The sequence below is a fragment of the Zalophus californianus genome, chromosome 9 (genome assembly GCF_009762305.2).
Source record: "Zalophus californianus isolate mZalCal1 chromosome 9, mZalCal1.pri.v2, whole genome shotgun sequence".
NCBI lineage: Eukaryota > Metazoa > Chordata > Mammalia > Carnivora > Otariidae > Zalophus > Zalophus californianus.
Window position 1 is genome coordinate 94,645,839 of NC_045603.1, and position 17,044 is coordinate 94,662,882.

General features: G+C 36.6%; 1 protein-coding gene across 1 annotated transcript; it reads left to right on the top strand.

Annotated features, from left to right (window-relative positions):
• Positions 1-633: 633 nt before the first annotated feature.
• Positions 634-16,208, top strand: LOC113922825 (killer cell lectin-like receptor 2). The gene is made up of 9 exons (XM_027595147.2): positions 634-802; positions 3,195-3,297; positions 5,108-5,224; positions 6,624-6,713; positions 7,612-7,824; positions 9,615-9,757; positions 11,402-11,508; positions 14,286-14,444; positions 16,034-16,208. Exons 3-9 carry the CDS (start codon positions 5,110-5,112, stop codon positions 16,113-16,115), a joined length of 909 nt encoding a protein of 302 aa, XP_027450948.2. The 5' UTR covers positions 634-802; positions 3,195-3,297; positions 5,108-5,109; the 3' UTR covers positions 16,116-16,208.
• The last annotated feature ends 836 nt before the right edge of the window (positions 16,209-17,044 follow it).

Consider the following 17,044-nt stretch of genomic DNA (forward strand, 5'->3'; position numbering starts at 1 on the left):
AGGCCCATGCTAGGAGTTTCAGTTAGTCCCACCTGAAGTCAGTGCTGTTATTATCTTGTCTTCTCCTTTAAGAAGAAATTTACCTCTTCCAGAAATTAGAGCTTAGTAACAAACCAAATAACTTGAGCTTGGAGGGAGCTTCTACACAATTTGGCTTCCCCATCATTCATCTCAATTGCTTTTGTCTAAAACCGAAAAATCTAGATTTTATAGTCAATTCCTCTTTTATTTTAGAAAATCTAGTTTATTTATTATTTTTTTTATGTTCAATTAACCAGCATATAGTACGTCATAGGTTTTTGTTGTAGTGTTCAACGATTCATTAGTTGGGTATAACACCCAGTGCTCATCCCAACACGTGCCCTCCTTAATACACATCACCTGGTCACCCTGTCCCCCCACCCCCTCCCTTATGTAACCCTCAGTTTGTTTCCCGGAGTCCAGAGTCTCTCATGGTTTGTCTCCCTCTCTGATTTCTTCCCATTCAGTTTTCCCTCCCTTCCCCTGTGGTCCTCTGCTCTATTCCTTATGTTCCATATATGAGTGAAACCAGTTCCTCTGAACTTGAATCACCTTGTTCATCAAGTGCACATGTGGGCATCACGTCTCTTGTCTGTGCTGCAGTTACAATAAGGAACCAGACGGACGTGGTACTCAGCTTACAGAGTGTATGTAGAGAGGACAGACAACTATGGTGGTTTAAAACTGTTCTGCACCTGTCTAGCCTGCATCATGAGAACTGACCACCTTTCACCAGCTCTAAGGATGTAAATCAAAACAGAATAAAGGCTCAGCATTACTAGTAAGTGCATGGACGGTAAGATGGTAATAACAAGATCCAAGGTCACAGAATGGAGGTGCAGTATGCTGCCACATGTTTCCAGCTCCTAAATATTAGCAATGTGCCCCCTGCCCTTCCCCACACCCTCTCTTCCAAGCATCTGCAGTCCAAACCTGACAGGTGAGGACAGAGAAACCAGCTCAGCCTCTCAGGATTTCTGCATTGCTGTCCTGGCTCTTCCACTGTTTATAGAACCTTGGGAGAGAGAGAGAGGAAAAAAATGAATATTTATGTATTTTGAAGTCTGAGAAATCCTATCTAGTGCTACTCTCACTGAATTCTTCCAAGCCTATGAAGTGAGTGATATTCTTATTGAACACATGAGGAAAAGGTTTTGAAGATTGGGAGTAGCTTGTTGACATTTTTATATCTAGGGAGGATTTGAACCTTGACCTCAAATAACAATGTTCAATATTTAATGAGCCTGATTTTAAACATGGGTCAAGAATTAGCAATAATGTATCTTTTGGCAAGTCAATTAACTTCTTAACAGTTTCCTCATGTGTAAAATGGGGGCAATATTAAATGGCTATCAGCGTTGGGAGGGTTTGATATGGTTATACATATAGTGGGTCTTTCAATAAATGACAGTGTCTCTCTCTGCCACCTCTTTGATCACCTTTAATACTTCTCCCACCCTTGCTCCCTATGTTCTTTCAGCAGAGGTTGGTTGGTTGGTTGGTTGGTTTGCTTATTTATTTATGGCTTTGGAATAGAGGGCTAGAATCTTTCTCTGTTTTGAGAATAACAAAGCCAATCCAGGATTGGAGTAAAGAGATGAAAATCCCCAGTAACCAGTATTCTTGAAGTGTCCATACTCTCCCCATGAAACTTATATTATTGAATTAAATTAGTGCCTGGGGGGTATTTCAGCTGAGTGTTTGCACGTGATGACAAGTGGTGATTAGAGATTAAGGAGTGCTTTGGGGACAGAAGTGGGTCAGCTGAGGGCCAAAGAACAGCAACATAACCTAGATTGGTCCTACTGGTCAGAACATTCAGTAGCTGTGTTTGTAAAGTAGTTTGGAGGAGAGGTGGGAAGCATGAACAACCTGAAGGATGGGAAATCCTTCTAAAGTACAATGGTTTAGTTGTGGCTGGAGGTTGGTAAGGAAAGGGAATAATAAGTAAGGAGCCTGGTGAAGTAAGGGTGAGCTGTCTCTTCATGACCAATTTCCGTTTCTCATCCCACCTCTCTCGTCTTCCTCCACACTCCATATTAACCATAATCATCTCCTTTGAAGAGCAACTTAAGTTGATTTCATAGAGCTGTATATCAGAAGATTGACAGGGCCTGTATTAAATGAAAATGAACTGCAGTGAAGTTCGGGTAAGGTCTGGCTCATAGAAACAGAGTTATAGAAATGAATTTCTTTTAGCTGGAAGTTTGTAGTTCTTCATGAAGTAAGATTCATGCACAAAACTCAAGTAGAGGAATAATTCAACAGTATCTTTTGAAAAAATAAAATGTGAGCATTTTCACACACCTTGGTATATAAATGGGAGCAGCTTCACTGGAAGGCATTGGGCAATATGTATCAAAGTTCTTTAATGTATTGACCCCCCTAATTTCATGTTTAAACATTTTTTCTAGACAGCATTCAAATGTAAGGCCAAATATTTTTTGTACTAGCAATAAATTGGAAAACAACTCAAATGTCCAACAGTAGGGGACTGCCTAAATAGATGGTGGCATAATCTGTGTGGATGATGACTATATATGGATTTTAAAATCACATTTTAGATGAATATTTTTTAAGTGGGGAAACATTTATTAGAAAATAATAAATCAAAAAAATTATGTATGAATAATGCCAACTTTCATAGTAATCATAGCATGTGGATAAGAAACAGGAAGAATATACACCAACATTTTTGTAATGGGATTATGGATGTTTTAAAATAATTTCTAAAATACATTTATCGATAGTACACATAAATGGAAAAAAATCTTTTTTTCAAATAGCGACATGTAAGAGAAATTTCTAAGAGACAGACTCTTTAAGAGTTAAAGAATTTAGTTATAATATTTCTTAGGTATATGTATACTTATGCATTTTAATCATTTGTTTTTGCTAGTAGTTTCTTTTAAATAGGCTAGTTTTTTTGAAGATATTAGTTCTTATTTTTTCCAAAGCTGTGTTCGTTTACATTTTCAGTCCTCAAATAGTGATTTTGAACATTATTTTGTAAGGAGTATGAAGTGGTTGGTTAGTTGAAATGGAGGAAGATGTACCTCAACATCAGCCTTTTCATACAATTTCCTTTCAGCACTTTGGGCAAGAGGAGGGGCAGTGAATTTCTGAGTGGGAGTACCATGCAGAGACAACCATTTCTGCCTTCTGTCTTATAGCCCCTCACGCACACAAGGGATCCAGGATCAGAAAGGCCAACTTCTTCCACCTCTTTTCTGGATCACCTTTCTCTGCCTGCATCCCTGCATGGCATAGACACAGGTAATGTCTGCTTCTGTTCCCCCAGATCTTTGTTATCTGTGTCCTACTAGTGCCACTTAATAACGAAGAGATTCTGAGAAAAAAAGATTCTAGGAAGGTGGCATTTTATTATAAATGGCATGGCATAAATATGGGGATTGATAGAAAAGCATTTTCTAATGATTACATTAGAACTGTGTTAACTCTAAAGGATGTGAAAACTGTAGTGCAACATTCATGGAAAGTTATTTTCTTTTTCTCGATACACTGTGACTTTTGCTTTGTGTCGAATGATGTAGATATTATCCACCCTAAAGGACTGTGTAATAGAAAAGACTCCTGTTCCTTAGGAAATTAGAGAAAATGTGAATAAGTTTAGAAAATTTTGTAAATTAATAAAAAAATTTAAGGAGAATATAGTTTCATGTGTAATTTGTTTTCCATATTTTCTGTTTCTTGGATATCATCTTTTCACACTGATTAATACCAGAATCAAGGTAAATTTTAAAGACTTATTATTTAATAATTTCTTTTTCTTTTTCTTTATTTTATTTTTTTAAAAGATTTTATCTATTTATTTGATGGAGAGAGACAGTGAGAGAGGGAACACAAGCAGGGGGAGTGGGAGAGGGAGAAGCAGCCTTCCCACCGACCAGGAAGCCCGATGCGGGGCTTGATCCCAGGACCCTGAGGTCATGACCTGAGCCGAAGGCAGTCACTTAACCAACTGAGCCACCCAGGCACCCCTAATAATTTCTTTTTATATTGATATCCATTAGTAGACTGAATCCTTTATGGATATTAACTAGTGACTGCCTGTTGACAAATTTTATTTTCAGAGAGGATTTTCTGGCAACATCACACACTAGAAAGTTATTTCTAAAATTCAAATATACATGGAATCATTTGGGATTAAAAATACAGGCGTATGGGTTCCACTGAGATTTTTATTCAGCATATCTTACATGGGGCACTGGAGTCTGGATTGTTGACCAATCTGCGATTTTAACCATTAATAATTCTTTTGCAGATGGTTTATGGGTTATACTTTGGGAGACATACTCTGGTAGAGTCTTGTTATATTTGAAAGAATGCAAGAACTTTTAAATATTTATATGTATATCTGAACATGTATATTAAGGCTTTTTAGGCCAAGATATATATATTTTTTTGGAATTTCAAAAACAGAATTTTCGTTTTTTTGAATTGATAGTCTTTAAAGTGTCTCAGTAATTTATACTGGTGCCAAATTTGTCCAACATTTATATATCTATGTTCAGGGATGCCTGGGTGGCTCAGTTGGTTAAGCATCTGCCTTAGGCTCAGGTCATAATCCTGGGGCCCTGGGACTGAGTCCCGTGTTGAGCAGTCCCTGCTGAGCAGGGAGCCTGCTTCTCCCTCTGCCTGAAGCTCCCCTGCTTGTACTCTCTCTTTTTCTCTCTGACATATAAATGAATAAAATACATATATGTATATTCAACATTTTGAGCTAAATTGGCTGGTTGAATAGGACCCAGCCTGTTCAATCTATTGGGACATTTAAAAAAATTCTTTCCATATTTTCTAATAATCATGGCAGTAATGACTAGGAGTATAAATGAGTTTAACAGAAATATTGAAAGGTTTTCCATTTCTTATATAAATCAGGATCAGTCCACATGCTTTATGCACTTGAAGGAGTTAAACACACATTCACACATACAGATACACACACAAGCCTCTAGGTATGTCGCTGGTATGTTTATACAGCCTGAGATTTGAATTTTTCTTTTGACAGAAATCATCCTGTTGTGAGATTTTAATTTAAAGCATCTTTCCCTTCTTACTGTAGATATGAGCAATCAGCAAGTGATTTATTCCACCCTGAGATTTCTTCAGTCTTCTTCAGAGTCACCAAATAGATTAAGGCCACGTGGGACTCAAAGGCCTGGGAAAAATGATGGCAAAGGTATATGTCTTAAGCATCTCTTATGGATTGTCAAACTTTGACATTTGAAAAAAGTTCCTGTTTGTCCTTTTGTTTTCAAATAGTAATAAGAAACCATGATGGTGTAGAGTAGCAGAGCAAAGCCGTGTTTTATATTTTTATGTTTGTGAAAATGGAGAAATTAATGAATTCTTTAAAATTTGCAAAGCTAATAAAGTGTTTTTATTCAAATTTGGTCAAGAGGAATTTGTGAGGCCTTTAAAAGTAAAGGACAGATTAGAGTCTCAAGAAAACACTGAATCTCCTAGAGAAACAAAGGTCTTAGAGAATGCTTGAAAAATGGGAATATTTGTTAGAAACAATGTTTTTATTCAGACAAAAGATATTTTAGGTGACTTAAATATTTATCAAACCTTAATTGGCAATGAAGAAACAGAAGATTAGCAAAAGGAGTGTTCACTTTTTTCTGTTCTTTCTGTTCTTGCTCTCTACCTTCAAATATTGTCACAAACTCTAAAGTGAGATTAACTTTTATTGTTTTAATTTAGTGACAATCAGAGATACAATTTTCAAACCCAGGACCTCAAAAGTAAGAGGATAAATATTGTCTAGGGAAAAATAGGATTGTTGAAAAAGAAAGGAAAGTTGATTTGTAGAAACTCTTTTAAGGATGGACCCCAGTCACATTTCCAGCCTCATAATATCCACTGTTGGCTACCAATTCCTCAAGAATACTGACTGCGTTTTCCTTCCTCTTCATGATTAGTTGTGATCACAGGAAGGAGTAAGGAGTATACATGTCAGTGTGGACTCTTATAAAAGTGTATTATGTCTATTGCCATCTGTGCTTTTTAAAAAAACTTTGTTGAATTTTTTAATTGAATTATAATTGATGCACAATGTACATAAGTTTCAGGTGTACAACATAGTGATTGAACAAATCTATACATTAGGCCATCTGTGCTTTAGTAGGGAAAGTGCTTTTAAAATCCTGGAGGACTGTTCTTGTGTGTAGGATTTCTACAATGAGTGTATATCAGTCAGAAATCTGAGACTTTAAAACTGTAATTACTAGGTCATAAATTTAAATCAATTTGTATGATATATTTTTTTTTAAAGATTTTATTTATTTATTTGAGAGAGAGAATGAGAGAGAGAGAGAATGAGAGAGGGGAGGGTCAGAGGGAGAAGCAGACTCCCCGCTGAACAGGGAACCCGATGCGGGACTCGATCCCGGGACTCCAGGATCATGACCTGAGCCGAAGGCAGTCGCTTAACCAACTGAGCCACCCAGGCGCCCTGTATGATATATTTTTGTAAAATTTTTAGAGTGGGTTATCTCTGTTTCGAATGGTATCCCAGGTTAAGGTTAGCAGTGAGCAAGGCTTTGTTCCTGATTATCTTTCTTCCTTATTTAAAGGGTTTTCAGTGACCTGGCATCTCATTGCAGTGATTCTTGGGATCTTGTGTTTACTACTGTTGGGGACAGTCACCCTACTGGGGACAAAGAGTGAGTAATTAAAATACAACTTTCAAGTCTGAGTAATAGCAGGGACCACTATTTGCACAGATACTAACTGTTCCCTGGCTATCATGAGGGACTGTCCCAGACATGTCACAGTGTCATTTTCATTTTATTCACCTATTCCAATGACTCTATAGGTTAATGAACTGTCTCATTCTGTAGAATGCATAATAGGATTCATTCAGATACAGGACTTAGTCATATAATGTCGTCTGAGTTTAGATCATTGTAAATATTAGATACACATTCTTTGAGAAACAACTGTTTACAAGAAATTATGACTTTCTCTTGATTTTTTTTCCAAGTCTGTAGTGATAGAATTTAGTAAGAAGATTGATTCTGTAAGTGTACCTTAGATGATCTTGAATTCAACTCTTATCTTTTATTTGAATTTCTTGACATCTTCAGAGAAAATCACTAACATGTGCCACTCAAATAAGTGTACTTATTTACATCTTCCTCCCTTTTCTATTCGATCACCTTCAATAACAATGATGGTATTTCTTCATGTTTCCTAGTGCAGATTTTCATATATAGAAAATGTATTGCTCAGTGTTGATTGACTGGTTTTTACTCTGAGACCTATTTATAAATGATATGCTAATTGTTAAAAAGAAACTGAACTGAGTGGTAAGATGTTACTATTATAATTTTATTCAGATATCTTCTTTTATTTATTCTACACATAAGTTGCTAATAGTGTGAAGTTTGAAGTTTCCATTTCTATGGTCAGTTTATTGAGGTGTTACTTTCTAAATGTCACATTAACCATTTAAAGTAATGAAAGGGGTTGGTTGTCAAAGTGAGACTTTTTCTTTTGTCTTGAATTTTAACATTCAAGTATATGAGTATCCTTGTATTATATCTATGCTATTAATTTTAGTTTTTCAGTATACTCAAGAAAACCATCAGCTGGGGGAAGTGTTAGGAAACTTGACTCGAGAGCACCATATTTTGCAAAATGACAGCTACTTAAAGGAGCGACTTTTGACAAATATGATTTCAGAATATAACATTCTCAAAAATGAATCGCTTCAGCAGAAAAAGGAACAGGATTTACTGTTTGCAGACAGGAGATGTCAGAGAGGAAATGAAGGTATGAAGGGCATCTTGAATGGAAGATTGCATGATTTGCCTTTGTTTCTTCCCCTTCCAGAAGCTTTGAGGCCTGATAGGCAGGCTGATGGTATATGCTAGTGATCTAGGTCTGCTAGACACCTTTTCATTTGTACCTCAAGATGCAATATGAGTGTTTGGGTTTGCCTATGTCAAATGTGAGACTGAGATCCCAGGAGCTGTGTTGGGATTAACAGAGCTCTGTATCTCCCCAAACTCAGTGGCAGTTCTTGCATTCTGACTGCTTCAAGGAGGTGAAATAGTGTGTCAGCTTCCCTGAAAACGTGGATCCTTTTGGACCTGTGGGCAAATTAGACACTCCACTTTGTGGCTGACATGAAATATGGAGGCTATTAGTAAAAATATACTTAGGTTAAATGGGCACAAGGCCTTTTATTTGGATGCTCTTGTAAAGGTAATTCTGTTGTGTGTGCTTCCATTGTGCCTTGACCTCAGGTATTTGGTCTATATACACTCTCTGTAGTCTCTGCAGTACTTCTGCAGTACTTTTGCAGAGTTTGTATAACTCTGGTGATAATACCCTTTAAAACATCTAAGAGATAAGGATATTAAATCTCATACAGGAAACTCCATTGTCATGCAAATGGATGGAACGAATTAACCTAGTTAATCAATAAGTGATAAAATATTTGTTTAGGATTTGGAATTTGTAAAACAATTTTGCATATTTAATATCATTTAGATACGGTACCAGGAATTTATCCTCTCTGTTATTAAAGAATCAATATGTGCTATGGTGAGCGCTGTGAATTGTATAAGACTGATGAATCACAGACCTGTTCCCCTGAAACAAATGATACATTATATGTTAATAAAAATAAATTAATAAAAAAAATCAATAGTATTTTAAAAATTTGGTACATTATAAGATATATGAGGAAAAGAAGAAATTCTAAAGAATCATGTTTCTTTTATTTAGAAGGCATTCCAGAATCTTTTTAAAAAATTACTTTTATTATTTAAAAAATAGCTTTATTTAGGTATTATGAATATGCAAAAAATGCACATATTTAATGTGTATAATTTGACAAGTTTGGACATATGCATGTATCTGTAAAATCATCCACAATTAGGGTAGTAGACATATCCATTACCTCCAAGCTTTCCCATGTCACATTTTCTTGGGGAGGGGGTTAAGAACACTTAACACAAGATCTACCCCCCTTTTTACAAGTTTTTAAGTGCACAATTCAGTATTGTTAACCATAGGTACTATATTGTACAGCAGATCTTTAGAACTTACTCATTTTGCATAACTGAAGCTATATACCCATTGAACAAAAGCTCATCATTTTCACCTCCCCCAGCCACTGGCAACCACCTTCCACTTTATGTTTTTCTGAGTTGACTATTTTTTGTATCTCATATAACTGGAATCGCGTAGTATTTGTCCTTCTGTGAATGTCTTATTTCACTTAGCTTAATATCCTCAAGGTTAATCCATGCTGTTACATATGACAGGATTTGCTTCTTTTTACGGATGAATAGTATTCTATTGTATGTATATACCACATTTTCTTTATCCATTCCTCTATGGATGGATACTTGGGTTGTTTCCATGTCTTGGTTGTTGTGAATAATGCTGCAATGAATATAAGAGATATCTCTTGGCATTCCAGAATCTTGATGAACCTAATATTATCATTATTGATAGCTATTAAGATTTTTATTATTTAATTATGGAGGGCTGGTAAGTATATTGCTCTGCTTAATAGAATACCAGATAATGTTTCACCTCATATGTTGTAGGCAAACTCTATGAAAACCGCTGGTCCTGTTGTGGAATAAAGTGTTATTATTTTATTCCTGAAAGTAAAAACTGGAACGGATGTAAACAGACTTGCCAAAGTTATAATTCATCTCTTTTGAAGATAAACGATGAAGATGAACTGGTATCATGGACTGTTACATTCACTTTATTTTCCTAATGATGTCTGTCATGCTTGGAGTGATGTTGAGGATGTTGAGATGTTGAGGATGTTGAGGATATTGAGAGATGTTGAGATACTGAGGAAAGGGGGAGGCCAGAAAGAGGGACCTTCAGTTATTCTCTGTGTTGTGTCTGTTGAGTGAGCAAAACTTGTGTGGGTAAGAAAGGTAAGGGTTCTGGAAAACCCTGCCTACGGATAGGCACATATATGATCTTGCTACTTTCTAAGCATTCAGTATATATTATTTATCATGATGACCATTATTATTTCCAAAATGGAAACCCCCTTGAAGATTCAGTTTGGGTTTTTGCATTCATTTCCTTTTCTAAGGTGTGCGCAGAACAGCTCACTGAGAAGCATGCCTCTCCTTCGATGGAGCCCTTAACCCTTTGGTATTTGCAGCCTGGAAGCAGTGGTTATTTATCCTTGCAAAATGGCAACTGAGAACCTGGAGGAACCTAATCCAGTAGGGGCTATGAGGAATCCAGGAGCCAGATTGCCTGGGATGAGGCAAATCTGCTTCTGCCACCTATTATTTGTGTGACCTTGGGTGAATTACTTAACCTCTGGATCTCAGTTCTTCCACCTGCAAAAAGGAGATAATAATGAGGAATATAAAAGTGATGACAGTTGTTACAAGTTACCCTCATGGTGCTTTTCATGGCATCTGTAGGTAACATTTTCTTGATCAATATTCTAATATATTATATAATGATGTATATCTTTCAAAAGGAATTGTAAAAAGAGAAAATAAAGTGACAACAGTGTCAAAATTATCTTTTAATTTATTACTGGTAAAAATTACCCACACACACAAAATGTTTTTTACGGAGAAATATTTTCAAAGATCAGCCTAAAACCTCTCTTTATCCCTTAGGAAAACAACATAACATTTATATGCAAATCTAATAGATGTTTTAAGTCACAACATAAAAGAATTTATGATATCAAGCCATAAAATAATGTTTGTTGCAGTAAAACTCACTTAAATTTAAACCTATATTTTGAAATACATTCAGCCATTTAATCAGACTATGTAAAGTGTCACTTTGCCATATTACATTTTTTGACATAGTAAATATTTCCAAACACTGCCCATTTTCCCTTCACCCCTTCCAACTACTAAACTACAGCAAACCTTTCTCTTATGAGGCTGAGGGTTTTGATGCACAACTTCTCACATAGAGTTGTTATTTTAATAAATTTGTTGTGAAGATTCCTTTTTTCATTTCGTAATAAGTAATGATCACTTTCTACACCATTAAATATTTTTCTGGAGCATGATTTTGAGTAGTTTTATAGTGACATACATTATTTAACAAGTCTAGTGTTAGATATTTAGATTTGAATTTTTTTCGTGTTTAAATAATCCATGAGAGTGGCAGGATTTTTTAACATTAGGTAAATAGTCTTTGAGGTAAAACTTACTTTGGAAAATAAAAGCACGAGAATGGAGGGGAGGGAGGGTTTTCCAGGAATAGAGATGAAGATGGTGTGGTGTGTAGCAGAGTATTGTCCATAGAAACAGCTGGGACCTTCACCTTCCTCCTTTTCATTCATCTAACAGATAGGGCTAGTCACATGATATGTTTTGTCTCCTTACAGGCCTTTATTCAACCCCAAACTTACAGGAATAACTACTGGATTGGATTATCATATGATGATAGAGAACAAAAATGGAAATGGATTGACGCTGGTCCACCTTTTGGGATGTAAGTCTCTGGAATGCATTCAAGCTCCAACATTGGTGTTGGGGTTGGGAGGACTGTATCTAAAAAGAATCTTCTCTTAATTCACATGGTTTTCACACCGAGGTCATTGGTAAGAACAAGTAGAATGATGAAGAAAATGTTTTAGGAAGTATAATTAAAAAGAAAGAGAAATGTCATACAGATTATTAACAAAATTTTGATGCTAAACACATGCTCAGAAGTATGTGTTATGAGGTACACAAAACAAACGCAAATCATAAAGTGATAGGAAGGAATTGGACCATCCTGAATCAGCTATAGTGATCCCTCCCACAATCACAAGTTAAGGATTTGGAGGATCCCCAAAGTTCATTTGAAACTTCTTTATAGATGGTCCCTGACTAACAATGGTTTGACTTACAATTTTTCTACTTTACAATGGTGTGAAAGCAATATGCATTCAGTAGAAACTGTACTTTGAATTTTTAATTTGATCTTTCCCTGGGCTGGTGATGTGCAGTGTGATCTTCTGTTGTGGTGCTGGGTGGTGGCAGCTGGAGCTCCCAGTGACCCTCCTGACTGATCACAAGGACCAACAACCCAGTACACTTAACAACCATCCTATACCCATACAACCGTTCTGGTTTTCACTTTCAGTGTAGTATTCAATACATCACATGAGATGCTCAACACGTTATTATAAAATGGGCTTTGTGTTAGATGATTTTGCCTAACTATAGGCTAACATAAGTGTTCTGATCATATTTAAGGTACACTAGTCTAAGCTAGTAGGGTGGGTGTATCACGTGCATTTTTGACTTAATGGTATTTTCAATTTGTGTTGGGTTTATCAGGACATAACATCATCATACAATCTGTATATTATTAGTTTATATTATTTATAAATATAAATATAAGAGAGTATACACACGCACGCATGCATACATATGCCTTCACTAGGGTTTTTTGGGGGGGTTGTTTGTTTCTTTGTTTAACTATCACTATACCCAATGTGGGGCTCAAACTCATGTCCTTGAGATCAAGAGTCACAAGCTCTTCCAGCTGAGCCATCCAGGCATCCCCATAGTTTTATTTTGAAGTGCAGTATTTTGTAAAGTCTTGGGTTTCCATTTAGTTATAATTTTCTGTTAAACTGTTCAATAATTTTTTAAAAATCTTAACTTTTTACCTTTTATTTCTAGGGATTCTGGTTTAAGTTTTTAAATCTTACTAGTTACATTTTCAAGCTTTCTCAAAATGTGTCAAACAAACTTATTTTATATTTGGTATCTGATAATTCTAATATTTGAAGTTTTGTGGGTCTACTCTATAGTTTCTGCTGGCATTTTTTTTCATGGTGTCATTTTCTGTGTAGTGTTTAGTGATTTTTGTTTTCTTTTTGAGATGCTGTGGAAATTATTTGAGGACTGAGATGAAGGTGGCTGCAAACTTAAGAGATGTCAGGCAGGAAATTACCTTGATGCAGTCATAGCCTGTGAGTACACTTCCAGGCAAACACTTCAGAGGCACAGAACAGAAAGGCTCATGGGCCAAATTAAGATGCTCAAATTGTATTTAGTTAATTAAGTCAATTTGGAACAAAGAGCCCAATGCAAGGGGAAAGAAATGGGATAGCTTATCACAATGGGATGGGATAGGATCAGTTGTCACATTCAGGACAAGGTGCAAGTAGGTACAAGGTTACCTGAATCCTCGGTTACATAATCTTCAGATGGCCTGACTCTTCTGCATCCCCCTTTCCTGATAGTGGCGTGGTTTCTAGCATATTCACTTGAGTTTTGAGTAAGGGGGCCCGACAAACAGAAGGCTCTTTGGCCAGCATACACATTTTCTCTAGTGGGGAGCATGTAAGCCCGGGGACAGCTGCAGCTTTCCAGTGATCCTGATGAGCAGCTATGGATTTTATTTGAGTTTGTTAGGCAGAAGGCCAGTATGAGTGTCACCAGTAGGAGGTGAATTTAACACCTCATGGATGTAAGTGTCTATGTGCATAATGTATATTTTGAGTGAGACATGTAGTGCTACTTGGTTCTTTCTTCCTTGCCTATGTTCAGCAGGCACATGCTGTACTTACAGTATCTATACCTGACACGTCTCAAACGTTACTAATTTCCTCGTCGGCACTTATTGAACATGTCTCATGCTTTCTGCCCACGCCTCCCAAGCTACTTAGTTTCATTTATCTTCCTTTTTGTTTTTTGTTTTTTTTTCTGTAGGAGATTTGGATATTCAAAAAATATAGCAAATACAAATTGCATGAGGGATAGTTGGTAATTTTGGATTCTTAGGTGGGATTATTCATTTTTTCTTCTGCTTAAGTCCAAGGTTGAAGACTTTTCAAGGGTAGTTTACATTGAAGATACATCTTCAGGGTCTCAACTCTGTAGGTTGTCTTCCATATGGAAACTTGAGTGGAATTCATATTTAATCTGCTGTATCAATTAAGGGAAACAATGACTCCAGTCCTTCACTTACCTTTCTGGGTTCCCACCTTTACTTAACCTCAGCCTGAGCCTGAATTTGCTTCTTGCCAGCTCATAAATTTATTCAAGAAGGTTTTAATTTTTTTTAAGATTTTATTTAGGAGACAGAGCAAGAGCGAATGAGAGAGAGAGAGAGAGAGAGAGAGAAGCAGGCTCTCCACTGAGTAGGGAACCCGATGTGAGGCTCGATCCCTGGACTCTGGGATCATGACCTGAGCTGAAGGCAGATGTTTAACTGACCGAGCCACCCAGACATCCCTAAACAGTTGACCATGTGTGTTTTCTATTCTACAGTAACTATACATTCATGAGTTCTTCTGGAAGAGGACAATGTGCATTTTTAACCCCAACAAGAATAACAACTATTGAGTGCTCTAAGACCTACAAATGTATCTGTGAGGAGAGAATTGATGATATTTTCTCTGCCTGCTTCAATAGATACAAGAAGAAAAGGTGCAATGGAACCTGATATTTGTTTGTTTGTTTGTTCCTGTGATAATTTGTGAATACTTACAAACTAATGTTTCTGCTACTAGGAGTTACTTTACTGTGGAAACAGAGATGAGTGGGAAAAGGAAGGAAATGTTCTTTCGGACTATGATTTAAGAGATCAGATGCCATCTGTCTTCTTGAGGAAGAGTGCATGCTTTTGTCTTTGGAGAGAAGTTTCCCCTTTCTTTAATGGTCCTGAGAAATTCCCTTTCTCTTTCCCTGACCCACCCATAGAACCAATTAGACAACTCTGATAGCCTGGTCTTTTCCTTATTAGTAGGAGAAGTGGGATAAATCATTCCAGTCGCCTCTGGGTTTGAGAGGTGGCACAATTAAGAACTAAAAAATAGTTATTTTGCCTCCCCTCCTCCCATCTAGATAATCACCTTTCATTAAAATGGTTTTACTTTGCTATAATTTCATACTTCCTCATAGTTGAAACAATAGTATAAAAACTCTCCTGTAACCTTTGCACGTAGTTACCATTTGTTCATATTTTGTTATATCTGTGCTTTACAGTTCTCCTCTCTCTCTCCCCTACTCCGTTGCTGTTCTAATTGATAATAAATTGGGGACCTTATGTCCCTTTGTCTAAATATTATATAAGAACAAGTACTTTGTCTTGTATAACCATAGTAAAATTATAAAAATCAGGATATTTAGCATTGATAGAGTACTGTGATTTCATCCATAACCCATATTCAAATTTTGTCAACTGTCCTGATAATGTCAGCATAGGTATTTTTCCTGCATGTGTGGGATCATGTGATACATTTAGTTGTGATGGCACTTTAGTCTCTTTTAATCTCAGAGAATTCCTCAGGTTTCTTTGTCTTCTTGACCTTGACATTTTGTTTTATTGTACTTTATAAGATTTTATTTATTTATTTAGAGAGAAAAAGTATGAGCGGTGAGAGGGGCAGAGGGAGAGGAGAGAGAGAATCTCAAGCAGACTCCATGCTGAGCTCAGAACCCTATCCAGGGCTTCATCTTGGGACTCTGAGCCAAAACCAAGAGTTGGTCACTTAACGGACTGAGCCACCCAGGCACCCCTTGACCTTGACATTTTAAAAATCAACTTTATCTGGTTATTCTTTCATGCAGTAAAGTGCACCCATTTTAAGTCATGAGGTCAGTGGGTTTTTAGCAAATGTATACATATCTTAAACACCATCACGTCAAGATATAGAACAATTCTATTGCCTGCAAAAGCTCCTTTCTTCCCCCTCACTATCCACCGGTCCCAGACAACCAGTGTTACACTTTCTGTCACTATGAATTAGTTTTGCCTCTTCTAGAATTCATAATCATGTACTTTTTTGTATCTAACTTCTTTTGCTCAGCATGTTTTTGAAATCCATGTTCTTTCATGTGTCAGTAATTCATTCCTGAACTACTTTTCCTGAAAAGTAATAATATTGAGCATCTTCTTGTGTATTTATTGGCCATTTGTGTATCTTCTTTTCAGAAGTGTCTGTTTAGTTTTTTGCCTATTGAAGTGTCCATTCAATCTTTTTTTATTTTTAAAAAAGATTTTATTTATTTGACAGAGAGAAAGCACAAGAGAGCACAAGCAGGGGGAGCAGCAGAAGCAGGCTCCCCACTGGGCAGAGAGTCCGACACAGGGCTTGATCCCAGGACCCCGGGACCCCGGGATCCTACCTGAGCTGAGGGCAGACGCTTAACCAACTGAGCCACCCAGGCACCCCTGTTCAATCTTTTCTTAAGTTGTAAGTGTTATCAAATAAATAAATAAAATCTTTTAAAAAAAATATAAAAAGGTTTACTTCTTCTTTTCCTTCATTTTTTTCTCTTGCTTTATTGTACTGCTTAGGACCTCTGGTACACTGTTGAAGAGAGTGGTGATAGGAGTCATGCTTGTCTTATTCCCCATGTTACAAAAAAAGGTATTTAGTTTTTCACTCTTATATGTCAGGTCTGCTGCAGGTTTTTGGAGATCCTCTTTATCATGTTGAGGAAATTCCCTTCTATTCCTGTTAATTGAGACTTTTACTATGAATGGAAATTGAGTTTTGTTATATAAATTTTTGTATCTCTTGAGATGTTTATATAGATATTCTCTTATATTCATAATATGATAGATGGCACTATGGTTTTTCAATGTTAAACAAAACTTGCACTTCTTGGGTAATTCCCATGTGGTCATATTGTATTTATTATCATTTTTTACATATTGGTAGATTTGCTTGGATAATATTTTCTTAAAAATTGTGTACTAATATTCATGATGGATATTGGTGTGTTATTTTATGTATTTATTTATTTATTTATAAAAAAGATGTATTTATTTAAGAGAGGGAGCATGTGTGAGCCAGGGGAGCGGTAAAGGGAGAGGATAATGGACAGAAGCAGACTCCCTGCTGAGCCAGCAGCCCAAGGCAGGGCTCCATCTCATGACCCTGAGATCATGTCCTGAGCTGAAATCATGAGTTGGATGCTTAACCAACTGAGCCACCCAGGTGCCCCTAATTTGTTTAAAAATCTTTTTCTGTTCATGGTTTTGGAGAAATACTGGCCTATGTATTCATCTGGGATGTTTC

Coding starts and splice junctions, on each gene's coding strand:
- LOC113922825 (XM_027595147.2), top strand. CDS start 5,110: ATGAGCAATCAGCAAGTGATTTATTCCACCCTGAGATTTCTTCAGTCT. Junction 5,225..6,623: donor TGGGAAAAATGATGGCAAAG/GTATATGTCTTA, acceptor CCTTATTTAAAG/GGTTTTCAGTGACCTGGCAT. Junction 7,825..9,614: donor ATGTCAGAGAGGAAATGAAG/GTATGAAGGGCA, acceptor CATATGTTGTAG/GCAAACTCTATGAAAACCGC.